Below are 23984 nucleotides of genomic sequence, written 5' to 3'. Positions count from 1 at the left end.
TTCCGGCCAGGCAGTTCCGGTTGGTGCAGCCGTTCAGGGAGGGAAGCAGGGCGGGGAGGGGGGTGAGAGAAAGAGGCTGAAGTAACCGGCGCCCGTTTCCTCGCGAGCCCTTTCCGTTTAAGCTGCTCGGCCGTGTTTCCGTGGCTTTTGCGGGGGGAGCAGCTGGAAGCAGCCGAGCTTGAAGGCAAGTGAGGGAGGGAGGAGAAGAAGAAGAAGGGTGTGGTGGGTGGCTGCTGTGGGCGGGGGTGACGAAGAGATGAGCGCCGTGTCCCCCCCCCAAAAAAACCCCCTCCCCTCAGACAGGACCGATGCGGAGCCCTCAGCGCCTCCCTCGCCGAAGCCCTTCTCGTTCCGCCGCCTCCGCCGCCTCTCCCGTTACTCCGCTCCTTCCTCCTCGCCCGCGGCGCCAGGCCGGTGTTCTTGGCCTCCTCCTGCTGCGGCCCCGGAGCTTCAGCCGGGGCCTAGGCCACGTATGAGGGAAGGGCGCGTCCCCCCACATTTCGCTCTTTCTCGGAAGAGACCGTTTCCTATCCGCTGCAGCCTGCCTGGCAGGCAGTGGCTCAACAGGTGTTGCTTTATTTTTATTTATTTTTTAAATGTCACAGCACGGAGGTATAGGACGATGCGGGAAGATTAGACCTTCGCCTGTTAGGTAACAAATCCGCTTGGGAGGCCTGTCGGGAAGGGGATCCTGGTGCGCACTCAGGGTTCCTGGTCTTTATCTCCTGGAGGGTGGGGCAAAGGGCAGGTGTAAAGCTGATGTGTTTGTGCCCAGGAGGAAGTACTTGTGCTCAGCGGAGAAATACAAAGCTGCTCATGGAAAAACGCCCTTTTTGGTTTTCTTCTCTTTCTCACTTTATTTAGCCTTTTAAAAAAACCAAAATCTTTAGGTTCCTTGGTGCTTACACCCTTGACTTCCAAAAGTGAAGTTGCTGCTGCTTTGTTTTTGCTCAGGGGTTGTATTCTGGCCATGCACTCTTCTTTCTGCCCTGCTTCCCCGGAATCCATGACTCCCGGCCATTTGGATGAGTTATAGATGAAAGGTTTGGGGCTATGTTCACACAAAGGTAGCTTTCTTCGTTGTGAAATGGAACTTGTAGTTCAGTACTGTCTGGGATTTAAAACTTGAATAGTTATGTCTTTTTATGAAGAAATTTAATATTGGATCAGTTCTTAAAGATTGTTAGGGTGGAAGTGACTTCTCTAAAGTCAGTAGGTGAAGCTGATGGTCAAGCTAGGAAATAGTCATCCATAGGAAACAGACATTGAATGGTTTTTGCAGGTACATTCAAAATACAGTGAGATGCACAAATGTGGCTGCTGCTTAGTTGAATAATGTACTCGGGTCTCTTCTTGCACTTCTTATACCACAGCATTCATCTTGCAGAGTACACTAGTCTGTGTGTATTGTACCAACTCTTTCTGGAATTGTGGCTTTTCTGGTTTTATAGATGACTAGAACTTGGAGGATTTGCCCAAGAATGTCCTCCCCCACCTGCCCCATGCATGCTTCTCCTTTCAGTTTTATGTGGAGGTCATAGCTTATTGTTCCTTAAGACAGCTTTATTGTACAGTAGGATATGTTTTCCTGTGTCTTTAGAGGCAAACATTTTAAACACAAGGCTAATCACAAAAGCATGCACCTAATTCTGTGTTGTATTTCTGCTTTAATTCCATGATGTTTGCTGTGCAGTATATATATTTGTAAGTTTTTACAGTTTTATACTTAATAACACGCTACAAAGAGCAGCAGTTGCCACCAGTGTTTTTCTTTAAAATCTTAGGCAACTTTTTGGAAAGCCCCCAAAGCAACACACAATATTAAAATATGCTCATAAAAAGAAAAAAGAAAAAGAAAAGGCAGAAACAACAGAACCAAATAAAGCCTATATTTGAGACCCAGGGTATAACTTTTAAAAATAAATAAAAACTAGGCAGCTAGTGTAAAAAGGAAGTAATGGCATATATATAGTCTACCTTCTGCCATTACGATATTGTTTTATTGAAGGAAATTGTTGGGGGTTTTATAGCATGCATATATTATGGGATCATAATGATTCATAATATGACATAGTTCTGAGATTTCTGGTAAAAGAACTGGAATATTTTAGATTGCTTAATTGTGCTTCCAGGTCCACAAATTGTGATTCGGCTTGGTAGGTAGTGAGACTTTATTTGTTCCTGTGCCAAGATCAGGGGTCAGCAAACTTTTTCAGCAGGGGGCCGGTACACTGTCCTTCAGACCTTGTGGAAGGCCAGGCTATATTTTGAAAATATATATATGAATGAATTCCTGTGCCCCACAGATAAACCAGAGATGCATTTTAAATAAAAGCACACATTCTACTCATGTAAAAACACCAAGCAGGCCCCACAAATAACCCAGAGATGCATTTTAAATAAAAGGACACATTCTACTCATGTAAAAGCACGCTGATTTCCGGACCGTCTACTGGCCAGATTTAGAAGGCGATTGGGCCTGATCCGGCCCCCGGGCCTTAGTTTGCCTATTCATGCGTTAGGTATTCTCCTTTTACACCCACTGACAAGGAAGGGGAGTTTTACAGGGAAGTGATGGGAAGAGGTATATAGCAAATCCTAATCCAACCTAAGATAAGATACTCAGATGCTTCTTTAAGACAATGAACAGATGAGACTTGACTGCTACATTGAGTTTCAACATAACCTACCGGTAAATGAAAACTTGGATGTGGCAGGCTGCATGAACTGTTTGATGGGTGGTACAACATGGCCAAGTCACTGCTTCATATATGCTCACCCGCAAAATCCTGTTTCTGTCTACCTACTCATATTACATCCCACAAGTGGCAGACTTCGGGTTTTCAAATTTCAGAGATGCCCTGTGTAATGCCAAAATTCAGCACTCCCTTGCCTCTCGCCTTCCATTCTAAGTCATTGTTGTGGTTTCCCCTGTGGCACCTTCTCGGCTTGGTACCCAGCGCAGGTGAACCAATCACACTCCCTTAAATCCGCCTCTGACCACACCAGTTAGATGCAGGCTGGTGCTAACTGTGAAAGAAATGCTTCCAAAAAAATTTACTTGCATAGTGGAACTTAGTGGAAGCCTTCCCTGCACGTTTAATTTTCTGTTTACCACTAGTGTATTTGTGGGTTCTTGGCAGGTTAGAAAGGCATCATGTAAAACCACACTGTTAAACATACTAATTTGCAGTGAACATTGCTTAACTTCCTCAGTCCTAGGAAGCACAGCGATTAATGGTAACTACTTCCACTTGTTGAAAATTCTCTCCATTTTCTCTATTGTGATTGACACAATGTCATTCATTATGAAGTGAAAGAGTTTGTTTAATATTAGATTAATATTCAAGTTGATAATGTCCCCTTTACACATAAAGTAAAGGTCTTTGACAAGACCTGATTTTTATTGTATTGTTTTTTTAAAAAAGTTCAGTGTATATTTTCTGAATTGATGGAAGAAGAGAGAGAAAGGGGTCGTGGGTTTAAAGAGGTCTAGAATGGTAAGACCATACGGTCAGAGTCTTCAACAGGAGCAGCAAAGAGTAAGAGCTGAATATGGGGTGAAATATGGGCTTTCCGGCAGCCTGCATAGCTGAAAAGAAAGGGGACTAGTGTTGTTCCTTGAGACTCAAATATTTAACAGTTATATATTTTTTCAAGTTTCTGAAGTGCTTCCAGTGCATAGTGCAATATCTGCTAATTCTATTGTGCCAATATTAACTTCTTTTTTAGCGGGTGAGTTTATATACTTAAAATGGCATTTAAAAGTTGTTAAAGGTTTGAAAAGTTTTAAGTGCTGCCTTTTGGCTATGATAATGTAGCAAGATGTACATCAGTGTAATGTAATCCATGTGATTCAGTTTCACTGTCTTACGTTCAGCGTGTTCTTGTATGCTAGGTAATGTAGCCATGTGATGGAAATACTTTTAATTAGCTACAGAATAAATAAAACATTCTAAATTGGTTATATTGTTGAAATGATTCTTGCAGTGGACAGGTCCATTGCTTTTAGTGGGTCTACTCTTGAGTATAGCTAAGGTTGGAATCCTAACCTCCCATGCCTGAATGTAAGTCACATTGAATCCAGTGAACTTGCTTCAAAAAAGACATGGCTAGGATTGTAGCCTTAGTTGGATAGTGCCTTTAGATGCTCTAGGTCTCTTGAGTTTAGTTGTAAATAGGCACTGAAGGCATCAGCAGTCAGTCTTCCTGTTCCCCTCTATAACCTTCCTACAGAGTGTTTGCTCAGCATTTAGTTTTGGCCGGGAAATAGGAAAACTTAGGTTTAGGGGAGGGTTTTTAATCAGGAAAAGTAGGAGCATACATATAGTAAATAAGAAAGTATAGTATGCAGCATAGTCTTCTGCAACTCTCAAAAGATTATTCTTGTTTATGGATCTAATCGTTCTGGAACAGGAGCTTTATAACACTAGTCAGGGCTTGTGTGAGGAGGATTGTAAATAGCCACATAAAGGAAAACTTCTTTCTTTCTTTTCCACCTTCCTGTAACTCTTGTGCTGTATAATGCTAAAAGATTTGGATGGACTGTCATCAACAAACCTGATCAATTTGCTGTGTATCAGAGTGGTAGAGATGAAGACTATGTATTTTTAAAGGAGATGACCTAATTCATATCTCGCAGACTTAAACATGAATTGAAACATAATTTTGCAGTACAGTTCCTGGTTCAGAATGTACCAGCGTGTGTTTAAAAATGTGTTTTAGGATAGAAAGTTTAGGAATATGTACATTGAGATAAAATTAATACTTAAATATAAATATTTGTATGGACTTCTTTTTAAAATCAGATTAATGTGGAGATAGGACCGACCATACTTAAGAGTAAATGCATGTAAAATTGACCCAGGTCACAAGTGGACAGATCTATCCATCACTAAAAAGCGGGGGTGGGGGGAGGTTTCTGAAGAGGGAAAGAAAAATAGTACTAGTTCGGTTCCTCCTTCACCTGAAACCTCCCTGTATAGTTTGGAGAAGAGCTTTATTTTAACCTCATGACAATCTTCTCTTTGACCTTAATCCCCCTAATTAATCCCAATTATAGAACGTTGAGAGCTGTTACAAGCTCACCCAGAACAATTTCCCTTTTTTTCTAATAACACTCAACATTCTGTATCTCAACTGCCTTCAGTATTCTATAGGTCCTGGAAATTAAGGATTAGGTTTTTCTGGGGGCTTCCCCCTTACAACTAAATACATTTCTGCAAACCTAAAAAAGTCCCTTGTTATGAAGAAAGTACTGTCCAGTTTTTAGATTTCCCTGTTTCGGTTCCAAACTGATAGTCATGAGGCTATGCAGGTTTGATTGGCGTGTGACCGCTGACGTGTATGCAGATTTTGGCCCCGGAAAGGGAGCAGGGGCAGGGTTAGGGTTAAATGTGCATAAGTTATAAATTACCTGTATCTAAAATATTGTTGTGGATATCTAATACTGAAAAAGCTTATCAGGTGCTGGTATACAGCATTGTGACCTTGAGTTTCTTGTGTTAGTCTCAGCATTTTGATCTATAGGTAGAACTAATAGTAATTCGTTTTTAGATTGCTTGGGAACATTTGTATTTTTTAATTAGTAGTTCTAGTTTAGCTGAGGGAGCCCTTAACTATTCTCTTGTTGTTCTGTCCCTTGTGTTATGAAAGAGAGTAAAAGTAATTTGCATTTCATGATAACATTTGCTAGGTAATGAAAAGTGTACTAACTTGGATACATATAGTTGGAAAGGTTTGTAAATATATTGAAGGAACTTCCTTAAAGCCCATAATTTAGTTACTTAGAAGAACTCAATGCATGCTCAACTTATTTCACTTTCAGGTATGTCAGAAAACAGCAAGAATCCTGAAACTGTTGATGAACTTCACCAGGCTCCAGAAGAACTCCAGTCTGACTCTGAGGTGATTGGGTGATACAAGTGGTTGTAGCGATTTATAATCAACCAATCCAATAACAGGCTCAGACTGGGGGGAAATTGAACCAATCTCTGTTTTAATTGTTCTTGATTATAACAGAATATTATTTGTCAAATTCAAAACATGATTAACTGAAAACAATTTAATTTTTACATTTGATTTTGTATTGCCCCATTAAACATTGTATTGCCTCCTTCTGTCAGAGCATAGGAACAATGAGGATTTTATAGATAACCTTTTGTTGTCCCTCAGCCTCATTTTTGTCCCCACAGGTTTTTGGGTGGTTGGGGCCACCTGGTGCTTTTTCAGGAAAGATACACATGGCAGACCTCTGTGACAGATTCTTGTGTGTTTATAGAGAAATAATTAATATTAAGATAGAATCACAGATGCTAGATGGTTTGAGAAGTCTTTCACCACTATGCCCTGGTACGTAAAATCTCATAATACCTCCCTCCCCCACACCTCCCACTTATGCCCACTGCTGTTCTTTGGCAAGATCTAGCTGAAAAGCATGCAGTCGGCCAGGTAGAAGATAGGGGATATAGCATACCCATCTCGGATGTTTGCACCCTCATAATATGGATCTTTGGCTACCAGTTATTTTGAGACTGAAAGTGTTGCCTAGTCTTATCCCGAATTTCAGAGACTATTACAGTTTCAGCTTTTGTTGTAAGGGCACAGCTTCCCCTTTGTGGGTAAGGAGCTTATTTGGTGCTTGAGTAACTTCTTGCAAAGTGTCCTATTAAGATGTGAACACAAGAAAATGGCCAAATCCTGCTCTTAAGTCTGTCCTTGAACAGCTACAACTGGTGCAGAATGCTCCAGGCCACTTTCAGGTGATTATATCCAGTTGTTGCTGCATCAGTTGTGCTAGTTGTATCTTAGGATAAGGGCAGAGCCTTGTTGGTTGTGTCCCTGGTACTATGGCAAGCTCTGCATAGTGCAGTCCACCAGAGCTTACACCTGCAACTTTTAGAACAGTTGTGGGAAGTTCTGTTTTTCTGTAAGGGGCAATACTCCTAGTTGGTGCTGATCTCTTGGCAGCTGCATGTCAGTAGTGGGCAGGGACATTCCCTTTCTGGAATGACTCGATCAAGAGAAACACAAACATGAGGGGAAGGTGGCTGTGCCCACCAGTGTAATTAATTGCTTTTTAACTTGTAAACTGCTTCACATGATGGTTGACTGGGAATGTTGGAGGAAGAGTCTGTACATTGTAAAGAACCCTGTGAGTAGTGGCTACGCGGTGTTGGGAGTACAGGCTTGGCTTTGTTTCATCCCAAAATGCATCTTGTCCCCATAGGAAAGAAGTGTAGTCATTCATTTAGGTGGGGAAAATGGACATCACCAGGGCAGTGGCAAAGCATGTCTCTGGTGAGTGCCCAAGGTAAGAAGGGAGAGAAGTCTGCTTGGCTGAATGTGGAGCACAAAAATCTTCCATTCTGCTTTCAGTCTAGCAGGGGTCGGGTCCATCAAAGCACGACATTATGCATGGTCAGCCAGTGAGCTTCATGATTGAGTGGGGATTCGAATCCTGGTCTCCTTGGTCCTAAAGTGACTTGCTAACCACTACACTACATAAATGTGTTTGGGATTGAAGCCAGTTCCATTGGACTCAGTGGGGCTTACTTCTGAATAGACATGTACTGGCTGCAAATGAAGGATGATGATGATGGTGGTGATGATAATAAATTTATGTACTTCCCCATACCTGCATGTCTCAGGGCAGTTCACAGGATAAAATCACAATATAAAAACACAAGAAAGCCCCCTTTCCACCCAGTAAAGTGAGATGTGATAGGAAGGGTAGGACACTCATTCCTTCTTCCAGAAGTTCACTCAGCTTCCATGATCACTGCTGAGGAAGATAAACCTTTTCCTCTGCAGCCACCCAGAAACTACCAAAGCAGGGGCAGAGCAATCTGTCTTCCTTAAGCTCACCTGGCATCCCTCACAGACAGCACATGTGTTGCAGACCAGATTAAAAGTATGTGGAGGGGGATGAGGAGACTGCAGGCTACATAGGAATGTGCCATGGGTAAGTTTTTATATTGAGTCAGACTTCAGTACAATTTGATGGTGTCTCCCTTTGGCTTTGAGAAAGCAGGGAACACAACCCTAAATAAGCAAGACTTGTGATATAAAAGTATTTAAAATAATCATAGCTGGTTAAATTTTGACCTGACTGATGTGATTTTGGGCATTTTGTGTTTAGGCTTCTTAAATTTTAGAACATGGTGCTATTGTGCTGAATTGTATAGCTGTAGGCTCAAAGGCTACTTGTGCCTCCAGAGTCATATAATGCATTGTAGATTTTATAGTGTGTACTAAAGTTTTATGAAGTGTCTTTTAATTTGTATTGAGAAACTTTTTATTGGTTTTTTTGTTTTTTGTTTTTGCATAGAGCAATGCTTTTGATTACATCATAGAAAAAGTATTACACCTACGGAAAGTGATGCAATACCTTATTTCCTAGCATGAACATAGGATTGCATGTTGTTGGCAGGTGGATTTTATTCAGGAGACATACATGATCAAAGAGAGAAGTACATAACTGATAGCCTTCTTTCTACAATCTGTCTACTGGCAGAAAACAGAAAAGATTTGTTTATTTATTGCATTTATATCCCAACTTTTCTGTGGGAGGATTCCTGCATTGCAGGGGGTTGGACTGGATGATCCTTGGGATCCCTTCCAACTCTACAATTCTGTGATTCTCTAAGGAGCTCAAGGTGGCATACATGGTTCTCCCTTCTGTCTGTTCTATCATTACAACAATCCTGTGAATTAGATTAGGCTAAGAGACTATTACTTACCCAAGGTCACGCAGAGAGCTTCATAGCCAACTGGGTATATGAAACCAACCACAGTAGGTAAGGATTTTGCTAGCATATATTATGAAATCATGGTTCAGCATCAAGTGAACAGACTAGTAGAAGCCACAGAGAGGAGTGTCTTGGGAACTATTAAGCAGCATACATCAGACCATAGTTTGGTTAAAACTATGGTTTAATATGACGTGCAAACCATGCCATTGCTTTAAGAACTGAATGCTACATTTGATTGATGTGTCCTGATCTGTGGCAAGGCAGGTCTGCTTGAATGACTATTACAATATGTCATAAATTGTAATTTACAGTTTGCCCTTACCAGGCTTAACTAATCCAGCTAGTGTCTTAGCACTTTCAGCACTGGTCACTCTGCATGATGTACTCTGTGGTGACTTGATTGGTTCAGGCTTTTACCACATAGTCATGTGAACTCTTCGTTAGGTCCTTCCACAATCTAACAAAACCCAGAAGATGCAGAGAGATACTCTAGCCCATGGGGCATATGCCGTTTTGCAAAGATGAGCTAAAGTTACAGATAATAGCTATGTAGTGTTTTCATATTACCGTATTTTTCGCTCCATAAGATGCACATTTTTCCTCCTAAAAAGTAAGGGGAAATGTGTGTGCGTCTTATGGAGCGAATGGCGCTGCGCAGCGCCCCAGCGAAGCAGGAGGAGGAACAGAAGGGGCACCATTCCTCCTCCCGTTTCACAGGAGAGGCGCTGTGCAGAGAGGGAGAGGGTTGTTTATTAAATAGTTTAGTACAACATTTGATTCAGAATATTTTTTTTCTTGTTTTCCTCCTCTAAAAACTAATGGTCGGGTTTGTCTTATAGAGCGAAAAATACGGTAGCTTACATGTGTGCATTAGTCTTTTGATTTGCTTTCAGTACCTTGTAAAAACAGATGCCATAGTTACATGAGTTTTGACTAATAAAATTGCAGGTGTTGTGTGAAAGAGGAAACAGTTTGCCTGTAAACTACTTATTCCGCTGTTTACAGTATCAAAATTGTACATCTGCTGAGATTAAATATATAACCTATTATAATACTACAGTGTTAATGTGGGAACACCATGGGAGGTAAGTGAACAGCCGTTGGTTGGCCTTAGTCTTATGTACACTTCCATAGAGAAACTAGAGTTTTACCTGGCACTGTGACAATCAGGTGCTTGATCAGATGCACTCATCAGCCTTACGGGCATTAATATTTGAGGCTGCACAACAAGAGGCAGATGACTCACATGCGGTGCAGTTCTCTTAAGTCCTTCTGTGAGCATCTTTTGATAACTGAAAAGGGTTGCCATGTACCAAAGTAAATATAAATATTATGCTGTTTGGTAATGTTAAGTGTCAGGAATATCTAATGTACTGTGACTAGGAGGCAGAAGTTACTATGTGGGCCATCAATTGTTTTTATGTGTGTCTAGCACTGGGGTGGGAGCAGACTGACCTGAACAAAGGGTACTTGATCTACTACTTGCTTTTTGTTTAGGAGACTGAATAATTTAACAAGCTATGTTTCATAGGATCATTGGGTTGGGATCTGCAAATATCCTCTTTGTGGTTCAGTGAAATGTGGTAGTTTAGCGAAATAGCTAAACATTTAATATTAATATCATTTTATAACACTCAACATATTTCTCTTCAAACTATAGGAGTGTTCAATGGCTGAAGAATCTCCAAAAAATTCAGCAGCAGAGATTTCTGTGACAAGTAATGGAGAACTTGAAGATACACATGAGCACAACTATAACAGGGTATGAGGCATAACTAAGCAGTTTAACAATATGTATAATAGTGGTTTTTAGTGTTTGAGTTTAATATATTTTCTCAGCTAGTGGCTTAATATTTTTCATGGGGAGTGTTACTTTTTGAATGATGAATTTGCACATATTTAGATCAGCTCAAAATGGGGGTTTTCTATTGTTAGTTTTTTTTTTAAAAAACTATTTTTGCTTTAAAAAATATTTTTGCTTTAAAAAACAGAATTTGTGGTACTGTAAGTTGCCTAGTGGCATTTTGCATTGGGCAACACATATATTAATAAATAATGATGGTGATGGTGATAAAAGTATAGTGTAAATTAAATCCCTGAGAATTTTACTAATAATCAAATTAGATTAATGCCTGGAGCAAGCAAATTATAGGGTGAAAGTATTGCCTAGATTAATCTAATGTTCTCCTGCTTGAAGAAGGCTTGCCAGCCTTTTGTCTAGAGATGAATATAGGTTTTATCCTTTCAAATCACAAGATATGTTGCAAATAACTCCATAAAAGTAATAAAACATAGAAGAGTAAGATGCTGTAATGCTTAAATTTCTTGCAGTTAAAGTTATTTGTAGATTTCATTTAATGTTTTCTAGAGTATAATTTGTTCTGATTGTTGGGAATAAGGAAAGTCCAATATCCAGGTGAATAAATCAGAGAACCTGAGAACGTATTAGACTGCTAGACTATTCAGGTTATTCTCTCCTTGTTGACTCCAACTTTAGTTGTATTTTGAAACATTAGCTTTCTGGGACTTGAAATATATGCTTAATTTCTATCAAGTTGTGGTGACCAGGAATTTTGCTTGGGTAGGTAGGGCTTGTTAATACAGGCAGGATGAGAATATGTGCCTGCAAGTACATGAGGCACAAGGCTTCCCAACCTCAAGCCACAAAGGGATGGGGAGGAGAGCAAGAGCTACATGCTTCAGCCACCACCCACCCACAAACACCTCCCTTCCAGCACCAGACTCACAGGACCAGCATGTTTTGCAAGCAAAGTAGGAATGTGCTGCCACCTCCCTCCAGCACCCGTTGATTATGATTGCTATTTGAAATAGCATTCCATTGATACTAACTGATGGGATCATGGTGCTGTGTCAGTTTGAACTTGAGGATTCTGTCTTAACTGCTTTGTGAATCAGACAGTTAATGTAGCTGCAGTGATTTGAGAGAACAGGAGGAAAAGAATATCTAAGTATTGCTTTCTTTGCTGAGAGTGATAGGGGAGGTGTGGGAGCAAGTGGTGGTGGGGTGACTGTAAATGACAGGATAGCAGTGTGTTGCGGCAGTCCTAGATGTCTGCTCAGTAAGCCCCCATTGACTTCAGTGGGACTCCCATGTAAGTGAGTATGAAGTTGCAGCCTGAATTCTGAAGGTTTGTTATTGATGGGAAGGATGAAAAAAGGTTTGTCTAGGTGGCTATGGAGAGGCTGGTCAAAGTAATAAGTGATGAAAATCAGTGCTGAGGGTGTAGAAATATTTTGCATATGTGTCCTTGTTTTGCATGCTTTCTTTGAAGTTAATTATTTTTAACTTTCTTAGAATGTTTTCTGTGTTACTCCTTTTTGCAAAGAGCACCTTTTTCTGGCTGCAGGAGACCTACAAATATGGTCTGTGTTGGTTATTAGGGCTTATCTTCTGGATATGTAAAAGTATCATGCTCCCATTAAAATTATCCATAAGCAGACTAGCAACTTTTGTTGGCTTATTTACAAGGCTGACAATGTTAAGTGAAATAATTCTTGCCAAACACGGATTGCTATTGTAAAATAAACACTGCATGAATAAAATGAAATTGTAACATACTTTTTGTCCACTAGGGGTTGCTCTGGTATAGGCTGTGTGGTTTGAGGGATAACCTCTTTCAGACTTGAAAAAATCTTATGTTTTATACCTGGCTGGTTGGCTGTGCCCATAAAAAGTTTGTAGAATCATCTGTTGCCTTTGTAAAAGTAGGAGAGCATTTTCAACAACTATTGAGAGAGATCAGATCTATTAATTTTCAGAGGGGAAGGAACGTACCAATATGGGAGGATGTGGCAGGGCGTTTTCCAGTTTATTTAAAGATTTTAAAAAGCCTTGCTGCCACTTCATGTCAGCGGAGCTGCAATTTGCAGCCTAGCAGTGTTGCAATATGCTGCTACAGAATGGATCTATGGAAATAATGGGGGCAGCCCTTCCCATTGTGTCATTCTGTGCAGGACAGGGGTCAACAGACTTTTTCAGCAGGGGGCCGGTCCAATGTCCCTCAGACCTTGTGGAGGGCCAGACTATATTTTTTTTGGGGGGGGAGAACGAATTCCTATGCCCCACAAATAACCCAGAGATGTGTTTTAAATAAAAGCACACATTCTACTCATGTAAAAACACGCTGATTCCCGGACCATCCAAAGACGATTGGGCCATATCCGGCCCCCGGGCCTTAGTTTGCCTACCCATGGTGTGGGATGTTACAATGCTGCCACTGCTGCTGCTGCTGTTACTTAAAACGGCACTAAGGCTTTTGATTGAAGGAAATCATTATTGCCTGTCAGAAGGATTTCCTAAACACAACTCCATGTTGCTCCCAAGTCCCTTGCATAGCGAAAGTAGTAGAAATTAATTGCTGCAAACTTGTATTAAAAGATCAGAGCTGATGAGATTAAGGTATTTAATTATTTAGACAGTGCATTGGAAAACAATAGCTTTTACCATCAGAAAGTTTTTCCTTATGTTTTAGTTGGAATCCTCTTATCACTTTGTTACACTAGAAGCTACAAAAGGCTTTCAAAATCTGTTCTTGAGTAATGCTGAATAGACGACGTTATCATATTAATTGCTCGAGTTCAAATGGAAGAAAGTATATGCACCCTTGATTTCATTACTGGTAGCCCATTCAATGGAGTCCTGGCTGGCAGGTCCCTCTTAACTACTCTTTAGGACAGGAAACCCAGCAGACTAAATTATTCTGCGGGACACACAAGTAAAGTTACTGCCTTGTGCTGTATAAATAATGTCAGGAAATTATCTTTGTCATTTGAATGCTTGCATCACTCATCTTTGCTCATTTGGGAGCACTTGACATATTAGCACTTCTAGGTGTGCCCCACAGAGGAGGAGAAATATTGCAGAGGGGAAGTTGGAAGGGGGTTTCATATGCCTGGTGTGTAGGGCAGACTTTCCAATAACTAATTCTGCACTGTGACCTATATATTGGGTTTTGCCCCCTTTTAAGAATTGGTTTTGGTCTAGGTTACTCTTTTAGTCACTCAAGGCTTCACAGCTGCCAAAAATGCAAGTTTCTGCAGATTTTCTGACGTGGGACTTTAGCTCCTAAACTCATTTTCTAAAGTCAGAGCTGTAGGGCAGCACACTCCAGCATCTGACATTGGCATGGGGTCCAAGGGCCCCCTGGGAGACTCCATACCTCCCCAGAAGTCGACTTGGATCCATCAGCCGCCAAAGAAGCAGCTACATGAATCTTGCTTCCCCTTCATCAGCCCCAGCCCCAGTTCTTCCCTCCATATTTGTAAAAGTGCCGTTTAGAGTATAGGATGTTAATCATTGTTTTATTGATTTCTGGAGAGTCAATTCCCCCCCCCCCTTTTGTTTTTTTGTTTTTTCTATGAGTTTAAGGAGGCTTTTTGCTCCTGTTTGTAGTGTGATGAGAGGGTCGTAATTTATTGTTCTTATTTACCAGTTTTGGAGGTTTGTTTTTTAAGGGATGCTGTCTCCTTTATCCAGGCTCCTCTGGTGACCACTTTCATTGTGTCCCAGAGGAGGGGGTTATTATGTTGCCCACATAATTGTCCTTAAAGTAGCTTTGGAGAGTTTTCAAGAGACTCTCTCTAGCCAGTTGGTTTGTGATTAGGACGGGGCTAAAGGACCGTGATGGGGTTGTTTGTGTTTCCTCTCCTATTTTGAGAGTAACTTCTACTGGGGTGTGGTCTGTGATTTTAATGTTACCAATGTTTGTTGTTTCTACCACGGGGATCAGGCCTTGTGTGAGCTGAATTCTGTCCAGTCTGGACATTGTGCCATGGCATTCAAACTGGAATGTGTGGCTGGTGTCTCCTAGGTTCTTTTCTCCCTGGTTGTCATAAAGGCCTCTGTTTCTTTGAATTTTCAGTAGTTTGGAAGAGTCTCTAATTGTTTGGGGTTTCCCACTGAGGAAGGTTGCCCATGGGGTTGTAGGATGGATGTCTTTTAGGGAGGTGCCTCTCATATTTAGGTTGAGGTCATCTCCTAGGATTGCTTCCCCTTTGGAGAAGGAGAGGAATTTGCTTAGTGTCTTTTGGATGAACTCTAGTTGTTTTGTGTTTGGGGCATTTATGGATCCATTTGTCAGTTTAGTTTCCCATCTAGTACCCCTTTAGCAAAAATGAATCTGCCTTTTAGCACTGTTGTGGCTTTAAAATTTAGGTCTCTACTGAGTACTAGGACTACCCCGCAGACCTTACCTGAGCCAGGGGCCACCCATTGTTGAATGAAGCAGGGTTCACTCAGGAGTTTGCTTCCTGTATTTGTATTTCCTGTAGAAAGGCAACGTGTGATTTCATTGTGCTTACATACGAGGTGATGTGTTTTCTTTTGATAGGGTTTCCCAGTTCCCTCAAGTTTAGTACAGTTGCTTTTAAGCTAGCCATTTTGTATGTCTGTTATATGTGATGTTTTCCTGCCAACCCGTCTGGGTTGTCCTGTGTGTATCTCCCCTTACATTGTCTGTCAAACCTAGAGTGTTGTGCCGACATACAATGTGGGAGAAGGGGAGTTAGGGTTAGAGATGGGCTGAATAGTGGGGGGATATGTTATAGAGGGTAGCCTATATGTAGTTATATGAGTGTTTGTTTGGGGTAGCTTGGACCATTTGGATTCCAGCCTGTTAAAGCTACAGGCAGCTGAGAATAGGCATCATTCATTTTTATGTTTCTTTGTGGATTTTGGTCATTGTCAACTCTGCATTTCAAAGAGTTGCCAGTGAATTACATTAAAATGACAAAAGGTTGGTGAGAGAGTTGTCTATAAAGCAGGTGCCCTATTCCAACCAGGCCTTGAAAAAGTTACAGAAACTGTACATGTTTTTTAAAACCTTTTAAAGCATCGAGCTAAAAATTGAGATATGGGTAGGCTTTTGGCATGGTTTTTTGTGCCTATTATGGTCATTAACATTGTGGTTTTGAAACTAATGCTGACAACCTTTCTCAATAGAGGCTGGATCTCTTGATTAGAGATTAAAGCCTTAATCCCTGGTGTTTGTTCATTGCTATAAGACTTTGGCACTTAGTTGAAAACAAGAAAATGTTTCAGATGTGCCAGAAGTTGGGTGTGGTAAGGGGATGAGAGTGACTCTAGGGAGGAATATTGTACAGAGGTCCCACAGAGCAGCATACTTCTATAGAGCATTAGCAGAATGGGCAGGTAACAGAATGATTCAGAAAACCGAGATTTGTACCTGGGAATAAAGTTGAGAAAGCCACTGAAAAGCAAATCTGGTTCATATCTTTGTCAAATCTTGTTGAGGATATTTAAGGGGTTTACCAGGGCTGAGGGGAACACCATAAGTCAGCTCTCTCTCTCTCTTCTCTCTCTCTCTCTCTCTCTCTCTCTCTCTCTCTCTCTCTCTCCCTTTAAAAAAACTAACAAACCCCAAACCACACATAGTTTTCTTGTAGAAATAAGCATCCATACCAAAGGAAATCAGTGCCTATTCCGTCAGTCAGGGCAGTGATTGCTAGTCAACTGAAATGTAAGTTGTATTTCTGGCAAAAAAAGGGGAAATAAAAAAATCCTACTTAGTTGATCAGCCTATGCAATGCTGGGAAATGTAGCAGGGTGTTAACTGTGTTTCTTAACTCTGCCATACTGCTGGGTGGCAGAATGCTACCTTTGCAACTTTCCTTATTTCTATAAGTTAGCATGTAAGTTTCTGACTTTTAATATGAAAGCAGAATACATGCAGTGAGAAGCCTGGACTCACAGACTTCTATGATTTCAGCCCTGGTGTGGACAAATTAGGATGCAGCTGTAGGATTCATTTATACAATCAAATCTCGGTTCTCGAACGGCTCTGTTTTCAAACGTTTCAGCTCCTGAATGCCAAAAACCCAGAAGTAAATGCTCCGGTTTTCGAACATTTTTCGGAACCTGAATGTCTGACGCGGCTTCCGCTTGAGTGCAAGAAGCTCTTGCAACCAATTGGAAGCCACTCCTCGGTTGTCAAATGTTTCGGAAGTTGAACAGTCTCCCAGAACGGATTATGTTCAACAACTGAGGTTTGACTATATCCTCATTTTACTGTGGTGTAGTATTTCTTGAACTACTCAGCCATTATTAGTCATTATGTTGAGAAAATCTTAGCTACACTAACATACCACAGACATGCCAATGCTATTGCTACCAGAGGTAATGGCAAACCCTGGGCTAGAGATGCTTGTCTCCTTTAATTTTCATTATTATTATTATTATTATTATTATTATTATTATTATTATTAGCTTTTCACCATGAGGTCCCAGGATTGGTCAGCACAGTGTAAAATACAACATTGAAAACAGTTTAAAACAAATTGCAATCACAACTAGAGTGGGTTCTTGTTTCACCATAATTATTTATATTGAGGTTTGTAAATCCACTTGAAACCATTTCCTATTTTGATTAACCAACAAGTCATGAACCATAGTTTATCAGTTCAGATATTTCACAAATCCAAAGTTAAATTTAGTTAATAGCTTGTCTAAATTGAGCCTTACGTCTTAGTCAAATGTAATGCTGCCCATTGTTTGACATTATGTGCATGAACCTAGAACTCTGCACTCCCTCCTTCCCCTGACACATGGCAAGTCCCTACCTCTGATACATCTTGGGGTTTGTCCCAGCTTACAAACCAAGCTTGATCCTAGTCTACAGGCAAGTGCAAATTACAGATTACTTGTATGTATAAAATTGCAAGCTATAGTTTGCTGCAAATAAGGATTGAAGAAGAAAGCAGAAGCATGTAAGTCTGAAGTTTCTAAGGGTTTGTTTTGGCAACATCTAACTATAGCCTGCCATAATGTCTAACTGTAAACTTCTAAAAAACTTTTTAATTTTTTTTAAGGTAAAATAGTTCCCAATTTGGGGAATGGAGGGAGTTGGTTTTTTTTAACCATTTCAAATACCTTCTGAATTTGATGCAAATCTCTGACGTTTGTGTTCATTTTGGAATTGCTCGATCAGCCCTTGCTCCCAGGTCCTCTTTCTCAAACCTTCCCGTAACTGTGGGTCAGTTGCATGGAGGACTGGCAACAGTAAATACCTTAGGCTTAGGACCTGGGCATACCAGCAGTTCCCTTTGTTGTCACTGAGCAGCGGAGGAAATGTAGCTTGCTGTGTGAAAACTCAAAATCTGGGGCATCTGCTGTCCCCTCCTTAACCAGGTTAAATTGGGGGGAAGAAGCAGTGGGATCCAAATTCTTGTCTAAGCCTTAATTCATGCTGTATCAGACCCAGGTTGGTTCTGAATGGAGCCCTGGGGACTTTGTGGCACTAAGTTGTGCTTGATACCACACATTTTCCTAACATGCTGTTAGGGCTAGCTCAGTTTATTGATGAGGACAATGATAATAGAAAGCTTTTTGCTAGAAACTGTTATGTTTTATTATCATCTCATAACTATATTCACCAAATTTGGCTTGTTGAGTAAACTGTTGCAAGAAGTGGCTTCTATATGTAAGGTATCCCAAACTTAAGAGATATTCTCTAAGGCAGAAATTATAAAACTAAATGTCCTAAACACATTTATTTAGAATGCAGTTGCATTGAACTTGATGGAACTCGTCTCATTCTTAAGCCTTCCAAATGGCAGAGGGATGCTTGAAGTCAAAGCAAAATCCTTTAGGAAAGAAATTGGATATAAGTACTATATTGACCCAATCAAGGTGCATTCTAGACCACAAGTTATATTGCCCTCCCCATGTTCCTAATAGAAACCACTTTGTCCTTGTAAACCATTGGTATATAGCAGGCACATCCAACTCCCAAGAGACTGCGAACTACTCCCAGTAGAGCCAGAGCCAAAGTTGTTGACCTTTTTTTAGGGGGGGACGAAGCCAAAGTTGTTGAGCTTCTTTTAGGGAGGAATAGCAAAGCATGTTAGCTTTATTTTTTTGGGGGGTGGGGGACGGACACCGCTCACCTATAACAACGATGTTTTCTAACTCGTTGGCAAAATACCCATTTGACACAACAAAGGAAAAGAGCAGTGGGGGGCGGGAACTTTCACTCCATTGTTTATCACTACTGACGATCTATAGGGATCCCGCGGTGCACCACAGTCATCCAGGGATCGATCTACTGGTTGGACACCCCTGACATATAGCACCTGGTTCACAAATGTAAGTGAAATGTATGATGCAGACTGCAAAGCTGTACTGTGTTAAGTCATCATAATAGAATCTCATGACACCATAAACTAGATTCTAGGCTGTCAAATGCCTTGTTATAGAGGAGCTTGATAGGTTGTTATAATGCCTACAAGTTCCTTTATCTGGGATCTTTACATGGATTTCCCTTTTTATTCAAACATTTCTAAGGACTTGAAGCACTCAATACCAGCTGGACTTGGTCTGTCTGAAACCCAAATTACATCACATGGCTTCGACAGTACCAAAGAGGGAATCATTGAAGCTGGACCATTTCAAGGTAAGTAATTACTGATGAACTAAGAATATTTACTACAAATACATTAATGATAGAAAAGGGATTCTATGTAGTATTCATTGTTACTCATTTGTATGTTTTTTTTTTAAAAAAGCACTTTGGCCAGAGAATATGTCTATTCGCAATTCATTCAATGAATTTGTACATGAAAAAACTCTGCTGAGTTCTAAAGGCTAGTTCATGGTGGTGGTGGTGGTGAGATAAATAAATGGTCAGTATACACAAAAGGGCTTGCCCTGTGGAGCAGCCCCCATAATGGAGCTGCCTCTGTTTCAAAGCAGCCCTAACATGAAATGTTGATGTACAAGTTTCAGTCTAGTTTCTCCAGTATTTTGTGTACATGTAATGTGTTGATCGAATAAGGATGGATTTTCATGGTGTATGTCCCGTTTTCAGGTCCCTCGTCATTACCCATGTCACCTGTTGTATCTCCTAGCAGCGCAGCTGCTAGCAGACTGGCTGAACAAGGGAGTGATTTAATTATGCCGAAAGGTATTCAGAGGTTTAAGCAGATAACACTCTTGCTGATACAATACTAACTCCCAAGTTAGCAGATAATTTGTTATGATTCCTTTACTTGCTATTGCTAAGCATAACAGCTGCTTTTTCATGGTTCTGTCACTTGGCAAAGTAACCAGTGCATTTTTCTTTCTGTATACTATCTTTCTTTACTATTAAACATGATCAAACAAATATTATCATCAGGAGAATGATCTGAGGAATGACCTTGCTACTGCAGTTTTCTCTTGTAGTGGTAGTGGTGTTCCATTAGTTCTCCATTATAACAGGAATATATAATTTCCAAGGCTATACCATGGACTGCTTGGCTTTGATCAAGTTAGTCTAGTGTTGGTACTTTGTTCTGAAAGGGTAGAGTATTTCCCAGGTCTATTGTATAAGGCAGCCTCCCCCATCCAGGTGCCATCCAGATGTTTTGGACACCTCCCATCATTCTTGGACATTGGCCATGCTAGCTGGGGCTGATGGCAGTTTAGCCCAAAACCCATTTAGGACATCAGTTTGAGGAAGGCTTTTGTGTGTAGGGTATTCTGCAGACATTATTTGAGGTATGATGAAGTTGAGAGTATGTGTCAGTGATCAGCACTGAAATCTCTAAATGTACCTGAGGCCTTCATGTTTTAGCCTTTTAAAAATTAGATTCATGCATGGTTGGAAATGTGAACATATTTTAAAGGTTATAGAAAGCACTTGCTATCCAGTAATTGTATGAGCCACTTAGAATGAATTGATAATACTTTGGTTTACAGCAATTTAAAATCTGCTTGCTTGTGGCTCTGCTGGATCATTTGCAGAAATCAAATGAATTGATACCTTCCTAAAGTTGCTATTGGTTGTTAATGTTTAGGTCATAGCCCAAACATGTTCCTACTGGATTGTTAGCTTTCACATAGCAAACATCTCAGGTTGCAGCTTTTAGAATTGCAGGAGCTGGTGTGCTTCTTCTCAACATGCTCTATCCTGTATACTAAAATAACATCATCTGTGGGAGTCAACACCATCCTGACAGTTCATCTTTGTACTAGCAAGCTGCAATGCCACACATTTTTTTTTAGTTAGCTATGAGTATTGCTATGAAGGAACATATCATAAAACTGGTATAGGTGAGGCATATGTTGCAATTTGGAATGTTTTCCAACAATTCTGTGCTTGTTTCTGGTGGGTGTTTGTAAAAAGAGCAGACTTTATGCACTCCCTATCTGCAGTTCAATGCCATTAAATATAGAGTGCTGATGGTAACATTTTAAAATTCACAGCCTTGCTTGCAATTCTTTTACTAACTTCTACTTATGGCTGGGTTCCACTGCTCTCTTGATTTTGAAGGCCATGGTAAAAAATCATTTCAAAATTATTGAGATGCCTAACTGAATCATTGCATGAATTTGGGATAATAATTCTGATTTGGAATATGGTGCGCTAAAAAAGCCCTCTGGTTGACGAAACTGTAATGTGGCTGCTTTCTCTCCTCTACCTTGCGGTGTATTTGTAGTCATCACTAGAGTCACTTTAGAATCACTGTGTGATTCTTCACACATGTCTTCTGAGCATCAAAACATCCGAAGGGGGTGATGCATCACATGCCAACACATGGTAGGCACATCCTAGGTTCACCACAGCTCACAGCTCAGAAAGACATCTGCTTTAAAAATTTTGAAGCCTTCTTGAGTAATGGGGTGCTATAGAAGTTAGATGGGGTTGGAAGGAAGAGTGCCTCTTCCCTTGGCAACAGTGAGCAGCACTCAAGCATGCTGTACTGGTATTTAACTGTCAGAGCTATTTATTTATTTATCTATCTATCTGTATATTAGTTATAGGGAAGTTAATTCTGTCTGCATATCTTATAAAAAGTGAAATGGCATAGTTACTATGTCATGTAGATGTCCTCTTGTGACTTGATCTTGTTCCTCTCAACTCTGAAACAAGTCCCATAGAGTTCAACAGACTGGCTTCCAGTTAAATGTGTGTAGGCTTGTAATCATAACTGCTATGCAGATATTTAAAAGAACCAGTCTTCATAAGCTTTACTGCAACATATGCCTTTAGTGAAAATACAAGATACTGCATATTTTCCACATGCTGAGAGAATTGTTAATTCATCAGTGTACTTGGACATCAGTTCATACTGTGAACAATGCAACAGCTGGCAAATGCAGTAATTAATTGAGTCTGCTTTGTAGCATTTTCTAATATCCTGTTCATAAAAGTATTTTAAAGCTTCTTAATTAAGATCTCCAAATTACTGACTATTGTAACTTAAATCCAAATACCCAAGCAATCTTATTCTTTAAGGTTCACCATAATATTAACACAGAGATTAGTGTGCTATTCACTTCAGAATGAAGCGGGAAATGCTTTACTTTGTAGCTTTCTGTTTAAGTGGCACACTTCAGCATGCCTATTTACATCTGGTTTCTAAACAGGCAATCTAAGAATGCAGCAGAAAAGTGGACCAGTTGTGCTAGCAGAGGAGGCGAAGAACCCAGCCATGGAAAAGCTGGAGCTTGTAAGAAGATGGAGCCTAAATACTTACAAGGTTTGTATTTCATAGTTGCAGTTTAGATCCCACAGATGCAAGCTAAGCATTCTCTCTTGGCCTGTTGGCTAAGAGGAAGCACTGTTTCCAATACTACAAATGTAAAAGGATTTGGCGTTTTACCAGAATTAGAAGTCTTAAGAGACTGACGTGCATTTTGAAAATTTAATCTCCTTCTGCTACAGTGACCCCTTGGGATGAAGAGAGGCTTTTGGAACAGTGACATGTAATAAGGAACCTAATTTGTTTTTCTAAAATTTACTTCTTCAAGATGATTTTGAGTACTGTGTGAACTTCTTAATAAAGTGGGCTATTAAGTAATTGCTTTGGAGTTATTTGAATTGGTCATCTCCTAATAGAACTGCTGAAATTGGCAAGAAATGCAACACGTGTGTAAGATTTACACACGATAAGATCTCGAATTTCATTGTTATGTGTGCTGCTCATTATGTAGTCAGTAGATTTTAGATTGCAAAAGAAGGGGCAGTGTGTGTTTTAATGGTGCTGTTTTGTGCTTAGGGTGTATAATTATGTCATTTTGCAGCATATTCCCAGTGAAATTAATATTCACAACTTTAATCTGAAATATGCAATTGTTTACTAGGACAAGACTCTGCCCCACCTATGAAGACTGCTTATACTGCCACAACTATATATGTACTTAAAATAGAAAACAAACTATATTTTTGCTTCTGAGTTACGTTTTTTCTTACTAGCATAATTATACTAAAGGCAGCGGAAAGTATTCTTCCAAACCTGGGAAGGATATTTTTTTTATTTACACCATTTGTATACCACTTAATATACAAAAATATATCTTAGCAGTGTACAGTAAACTAAAACAGGAGCAACAAACGTTACAAAAATACCAGGGAAACCATTCATATAGCTTACCAATAAATAAAGACTGCTATAAATTCCTTCTTCTAACACATTTCTTCCCTGAGCACCTCTCAGTCGCCTGGCTCTCACCCATGGCCCAAACAAACTCACTGATTACTCCAAAAATCTCACATCAAAGAAGGTCCGTAGAACCTGGCGACATCACTGTAGTTTCTGACTTTAGGCACCAAGGATATGCTAGGATGCCAAACTTTTGCAGCTTAGGAAAATGTAGTATAAGTAACCATTAATGGATTTCTTCCTCAAATAAGCTAGTTCAAAGACACGTTACATCTTTCCCATATGTATGTGCTCCTCACATGGAGAAACTTAATGTGCCTATTTATACCTATTCATAGATGAGCTCATTTATAAATGAGTGACAAAATGTGTCCATGGGCTGACTGTTACCTTGCCCTCGCTTCTGCATGTTGATATAGGATGTTAAGGCTGATATGTATGCATTATTTCAACAAAGTTCAGGCTCACATGCTTAGATTCCCTCCCTCATTTTCTGATTCACAGCAGTTACAGTATATAAATGCCTCTTTCAACATGGGAGTGGTTAACTGGCTGTATCCGTGATCCATGACTTCCACATTGTTTTTTTCCATTTACATGTATACCTATTGAAAGTTAGAATTTCTTTCAATGCGGAATCAGGAAATTGTATTGTTGTGTCAACTGGTCCATATGGAACTTGGTAATTTTAAGCAGGGTAGTGAATTGGCTCCCTGCTCCCAGAGTCTATTTTGTGCATCCCAAATCATTCTGTGCTTTCATGTTTGATCTTTTTTGTTGATGGAAAATTTTAAGAATTATGATTGTTTCAAAACTTGCTGCTGTATT

The 23984-nt window shown here is 40.2% G+C and overlaps 1 protein-coding gene and 1 long non-coding RNA gene across 7 annotated transcripts in view; one reads left to right on the top strand and one right to left on the bottom strand.

Moving 5' to 3' along the window:
* ARFIP1 (ARF interacting protein 1) overlaps positions 1–23984 on the top strand; it is a 35573-nt gene continuing 11589 nt past the window's right edge. The window contains exons 1-6 of one of the 6 annotated variants that reach the window (XM_083631293.1): positions 4–184; positions 5828–5907; positions 10414–10515; positions 19075–19183; positions 19598–19693; positions 22141–22253. In XM_083631293.1, coding sequence (XP_083487419.1) covers positions 5830–5907; positions 10414–10515; positions 19075–19183; positions 19598–19693; positions 22141–22253 — 498 coding nt within the window. In that variant the 5' untranslated portion in view covers positions 4–184; positions 5828–5829. Of the gene's footprint in view, positions 568–5827; positions 5908–10413; positions 10516–19074; positions 19184–19597; positions 19694–22140; positions 22254–23984 lie in introns of all 6 variants that reach the window. The other 5 variants (XM_083631294.1, XM_083631295.1, XM_083631298.1 and 2 more) reach the window with 5 other exon arrangements.
* Positions 18263–19068, bottom strand: LOC310770567. The gene is made up of 2 exons (XR_014552278.1): positions 18678–19068; positions 18263–18374 (listed from the first exon to the last, which is right to left on the bottom strand). It is a non-coding gene; the product is annotated as an uncharacterized lncRNA (long non-coding RNA).

Source organism: Podarcis filfolensis (genome assembly GCF_964270895.1).
Source record: "Podarcis filfolensis genome assembly, chromosome: 9".
In the NCBI taxonomy this organism is placed as follows: Eukaryota; Metazoa; Chordata; class Lepidosauria; order Squamata; family Lacertidae; genus Podarcis; species Podarcis filfolensis.
Note: the sequence above shows the minus strand (reverse complement) of the source record. Positions and strands in the feature narration are given on the sequence as shown.